The following is a 6,000-nucleotide window of genomic DNA, read 5'->3' on the forward strand; positions in this document are numbered from 1 at the left end:
ATCACCGCCTCCTGCCGTCTTTCCTTGTTCCCGGCTCCTGTGCAATAGGATAACACTATTGTGCAAATGCCGAGACTGATGGCCGTCTTCGGACATCATTGTTGACATCAGTGTACAGGCTTCTGTGTGAAGCCTGTAATTTAATGACTCATACGCAGTACAATGTAAGTACTGCACATGTGTCAAAACATAGCGATCAGCCTCTGTGCCGTCGCTATGCAGGTTATGGCACCATGAATGGTCACTGTAATGGGGGGCTGTGGATGTCGCTGTTATGACCGCATTGTGGATGTCACGGTTATGACCACATTAGGGATATCACTGTAATAGGGCGCTGTGGATGTCACTGTTATATGGGGACAGGGGCGTACATAAAAATCATGGGACCCCATAGAAAAACTCAGAATTGGGCCCCCCCCCCAAAAAAAAGTACAATTATTAAAGCTGATTAGCGAGGGTGCGTGGTGTTGCAGTGATATTGTTGAAGAAAATCGGAATAAAGGTTAATGCACATGACCATATGTATTTTGCTGTCCGCAAAATGCAAATCGGCAAAATAATACGGATTACGTATGTGTAACATCCTTTTTTTTCTGGGGGGGAACCACTGTAACAATGCCTATTCTTCTCGGCAAAACAGTGCAGTACTATGGAACAGACATAATACATATGGATGCAAAGAGCACATGGTGTGCAGTCAGCATTTTTTGCAGACCCATTGAAATGAATGGATCCACATTCTATTCGGGAGAAAAAAGGAACAGACACGAAACAAAATACATTCGTGTGCATGAGCCCTAATTGAGAAAAGTTTATTTAGTGGATATTTTTGCTTTTTTTTTTAAAACATTTATTTTATGTGTAATATATATGATGTTTGCAATGTTCAAAAGGTGTAAATGGTGTAATTGGAACTACTATAGCTCCAGTCCTGACAGTTGAAGCAGTGTGTTATACCAACAGCTGATGATGCAGGCTCAGTTTTTGAGCCTTCACCATCACAATGCTGTACATGTACATAGGAGAGAAAAAAAAAAAAAAATATATATATATATATATATAGATATATATATATATATATATATATAGTGGGGTTTCGCTCTGGTAGATAGGGTAAGCGGGTGCAGTACAGAGGCAAAATACAAGTTCTTAACTCAAAACGTCAGTGTTTATTCACACTTAAGGCAATTGCACAAAACAGCACGTAACTTTGCAGTCTTGGTGTTAATTCACACAAAATGGAAAGTTCATATAACACAAGTAACCTTGCTGGCAGTTCTGCCTCCAGTAGTCCACAGCAGGCTTTAGGGGGCTTGTTTCCCCAGCATGCGGCTCTCAGCCCTCCAGCACGGCACAAAGCCTCAGATTCCAAAAACAGAGACCTCTCTGCTGAGCCCAGCTGCCTATTTAAGGATAGCCAGGTGCTGCCAAAACCCGGACCGGCACTTAAACTCCGGTCCAGTATTTGACTTCACCTGACTGAAAACCAGCCCAGCCGCACATGCTGGGAGGAAAATACCTGCCTTGCCAGACTCAACCCCTCACTGTGTCACAAACCCGCCCTCCCTTTGTTCAACCCTTAGGGGGGTGGGGACACGCCAGACAAAACAACCGGGACTGGGCATCCGCGTTTCCCTGCAACCGGCCTGCTCTGTGTTATGCCGAGAACTTAAAGTTCTGCAGAGACAAAAACCATCTGGTGACCTGGGCATTCCTGTCTTTGGCCTGGCTCATCGACTTGAGAGGGGAGTGGTCCGTCACCAGGCGGAACTTTCTTTCCAACAAATAGTAGCGGAGAGACTCGAGTGCCCACTTGATAGCCGCTATACTGTACTTGGTTTTGGCTGGGGTGAGCTTGCAGCTTAGGAAGACAATGGGATGCTCCTCCCCGTTGACTTCCTGAGACACTACAGCACCGAGGCCTACTTCAGAGGCATCCGTTTGTACCACAAACTCCCTCTTGAAGTCGGGCGTCACCAAAACCGGTGACCCACACAGGGCCGACTTCAAAGCGGCAAAAGCCTCTTCCGCCCGATCATCCCAGCGACCCATCACAGATTTTTGTCCCTTCAAGAGCCCTGTCAAGGGCGCGGCTAGAGTAGCAAAGTGGGGAACAAACCTCATGTAATAGCCCACCATTCCCAGGAATGACTTTATTTGCCTAGTGGTGACAGGTCGGGGCCAATTCCGTATCGCCTCTATTTTGTTTACTTGGGGTTTGATGACTCCGCGCCTAATGACATACCCCAGGTACTTAGTCTCTTCTAACCCTATCGCACATTTTTTTGGATTAGCGGTTAGGCCAGCTTTCCGAAGGGAGTCCACTACAGCCTGCACTTTGGGTAGGTGACTTTCCCAGTCGGTACTGTGGATGACAATATTGTCCAGGTAAGCTGAAGCTTACCGACGATGTGGACGAAACACAATGTCCATTAGTCACTGAAAAGTGGCAAGGCACCATGCAGACCAAAGGATAAGACCTTATATTGATACAGCCCCTCAGGTATAATGAAGACCGTTTTCTCTTTGGCAGCCTCCATTAAGGGCACCTGCCACTACCCTTTCGTGAGGTCCAAAACAGAAAAATACCGGGCTTGTCCTAACCTTTCGATGAGCTCATCCACCCGGGGCATGGGCTACGCATCGAATTTGGAAACCTCGTTAAGTTTTCTAAAGTCGTTACAAAACCGCAAAGTCCCGTCCGGCTTGGGTATCAATACTATAGGGCTAGCCCACTCACTTTTTGACTCCTCAATGACGTCTAACTGCAACATTAGCTGCACCTCCTCCGATATGGCTTGTCGCCGAGCCTCGGGTACCCGGTATGATTTTAATCTGACTTTTGCCTGAGGATCAGTGACAATGTCATGCTGGATTATGGAAGTGCGTCCAGGAAGGTCCAAGAACACATCGGTGTTCCGACTAACTAACTCCCTGGCCTCTTGGGTCTGTTTAGAGGAGAGGCTGTTAGCAATTTTTACTGTGGCAGCCGCCTCTCTTGCATCAGACAGAGGGGCCGGTACCTCTTTTCCTAGAAAACCCGGCAGCGGGCAGTCTTCTGTACAGGTTTCCCTATCTTTCCACGGTTTGAGTAAATTCACATGGTAAACCTGCTCCGGCTTTTGCCGACCCTATCTGGTGTACCTTATAGTTTAAATCTCCAATTTTCTCGAGTATCTCGTAGGGCCCCTGCCACCTAGCCAGGAACTTACTGTCCACGGTCGGCACCTGAACCAAAACCCGATCACCCGGGTTAAAGATCCGTACCCGAGCCTGCCGATTGTAGACCCGACTCTGGGCTCGATGAGCTGCCTCCATATGCTCCGTAACAAGAGGCAACACTGTCTCTATCCGATCTTGCATCTGGGCAACGTACTCAATGACACTTTTATGTGGAGTGAGTTGTTGTTTCCACGCCTCTTTGGCCACGTCCAAGAGACCTCAAGGGTGTCTGCCATATAGCAATTCGATGGGCGAGAACCCTGTAGAGGCCTAGGGTACCTCTCACACTGCGAACAAAAGATAGGACAGAAGGAGGTCCCAGTCCTTCCCATCTTTAGACACTACCTTTTTCAACATATTTTTTAATGTCTGGTTAAACCGATCTACCAGACCGTCCGTTTGTGGATGGTAAATGGACGTCCATAGTTGTTTTATGTGCAGCAACTTACAAAGTTCCCTCACCACCTTGGACATAAAAGGGGTTCCTTGGTCGGTCAGAACATCTTTTACTGTCATTTACTAAGAACGCAAGCATACAGCTCGCCGTTTTGGTCAACTTGGCCAAGGAGCCAGTTCTTTCCATCTCTGCCCCCCCACTGAGACGATTGGATGTTGTGGCCAGTGTCATCATCATCTTCATCCTCCAGCTCCTCCATCTCCGGCTCCTTCTCTGCAGTGGCAGCTTCTCATCCTCCTTCCAGCCTAAAGCTGACCTACAGCAGTGAAGAAAAATGGCTGGGTTGTTATGGAAACCTGGAGTAAAACTGTGTGTATAACAGTTGGGATTTGAAGAGAAAGACTTGCAGGCTTGCATTGGCTATTGCAGGTCATTTTTTGGGAATATCTCAGGAACTGTACGTCCTAGAGAGCTGATAAACGGGTCTAAAACCTTCCCTGACACCTGATGTACCTGTGTGCCAAATTTGGTGAAGATCGGTCTAGTCGTTTGGTCGCGCATAAAGAACAGACAGACGTCCAGACAGACAGACAGAAACTAATTTTTATAATATAAGAGATTACAGTACAGCCTTTTAATATGGTTTTAAATAAGACAGAAAAAAAATAACAGAAAATCTACATCTCTCCTGGGACTTGAATCTAGGATCTCTACGTGCATGGTAAACCACTATATTACTGGTATAGCATTACCATATAAACATTTAGTTTTTTTCTATGCTTAGAAGCTATCACATATCACTGGTTTCTTTCTAATCATACATTGTGTTTGTGAATAAAGCAGTAATATGTTTATTAGCTTTCTAAGCAGATCTTAGTGTGCTGAAGCTAACCTACATAGTAATAGGGCTCTGCCCTCAGCATGCTCTGCCAATTAAAGGGAGGGGGGAGTATGCAGAGCACAGGGGTTGTTACATAGCAGTGCTCAGACGATTCAACCCCGCCTCTTGGTACTCCAATTGCTCATTTGCATGTGAATAAAATGCAGCTATCTTTACAGCTACAGAAAAGTAACGAGTTTGGTATACAGTCACAAAGTATGGAACGGTTATGACTAAACACAGTTCCTAAAAGTGCATACATGGAGGAAAAATACAGGATAATAAATAGAGACAATTAACCCATTCTCCCCATAATCCATCCAAGAGTGGGAAAAAGATTGTACTGCCTCAACTAGGCTATAGTGTGAAAGTAAAAGTTTAGATAACTAACACATATTATAATGAAGGGAAAGGTGTATCCGGACTGTTCACAATGATGTCACTCAAGTTCATCTCAAGTTCATCTCAAGTTTCAAGAGCACTTAATTGTGTTTAGTGTCACTTTAAAACTCCATTAAAAGACTTTTTTTGGGGTTCAGGATATTGATGTTCTATTCTCAGTATAGGCCATCTATATCAAATTGGTGGAGTCCCCGCTGATCAGCTTTAATATTTACTATATGTATGGCACCTACCTGCACATCATACCTATAGAAGCTTCATCCCATTCAAGTGAACAACCTAAAGCTGCAGTTCTCTGCACTGCAATTACTAATAATGAAAGGGTTGCACAAGCACCACAGCTTCTTCAAACAGCTGATCATGGTTGTCAAAAGTTGAACCCCATTAATCTAATATTGATAGGCCATCAATATACTGATCCCAGAAACCGGTTTAAAGCAGATTTCTATCGCTTGCTCAAAATATACAGTATGAAAAAAACATAATACAATGTGATTTCATATTTAATTAAAACGTATTGTTTTGTTTCCATAAGATTCAAGATTCAACAGGCTATGCAGCAAGTCATTGAGCAAAGTCGGGATTCCATCATACTCTTATTTCTGGAGGACATCCCGGACTATAAACTAAATCACAGGATACATCTGAGAAGAGGAATGTTCAAGTCCAGATGCATTCTACAGTGGCCTGCTCAGAAAGAGAGGATACGTGCCTTCCAACAAAAACTAAAAATTGCTCTAGGATCATCTAATGTAGTAAACTGAATATGGAATGTATATATTCATGGATAGGTCTGTCTAGCAAGCTACTGAGAAGAGTGAAGATATCACAGCTCATATTTCAAAAGAGGAATAGTCAAATCCCAATGCATTCTAGAGTGACTTTTTCAAAAGGAGTAGATAATTTTCATTTTTTTTTCAAAATGCCCAAGAATAAAACAAAAAAGAAAGAAAATGAAACTGATATAAATGCTTCTTCTGTATTTATAGTTAGTCCTTTTTTATTGCTCTTTTCTCAAATTACCCACCCATACATTGACCATGAACATAATTAATTTCCTGCTAAAAGTTTTTTGGGATAAAGGTTAAAGGCCATGTTA

At 43.8% G+C, this 6,000-nt stretch overlaps 1 protein-coding gene across 1 annotated transcript in view; it reads left to right on the forward strand.

Annotated features, from left to right (window-relative positions):
* The window catches only part of TLR3 (toll like receptor 3), a 51,075-nt gene extending 45,296 nt beyond the window's left edge, over positions 1–5,779 (forward strand). Inside the window, exon 5 of the mRNA XM_040418756.1 lies at positions 5,437–5,779. Coding sequence (XP_040274690.1) covers positions 5,437–5,665 — 229 coding nt within the window. The 3' untranslated portion in view covers positions 5,666–5,779. The remainder of the gene's footprint in view (positions 1–5,436) is intronic.
* Positions 5,780–6,000: the final 221 nt, after the last annotated feature.

This window comes from Bufo bufo, chromosome 2 (genome assembly GCF_905171765.1).
Source record: "Bufo bufo chromosome 2, aBufBuf1.1, whole genome shotgun sequence".
NCBI classification, from domain to species: Eukaryota; Metazoa; Chordata; class Amphibia; order Anura; family Bufonidae; genus Bufo; species Bufo bufo.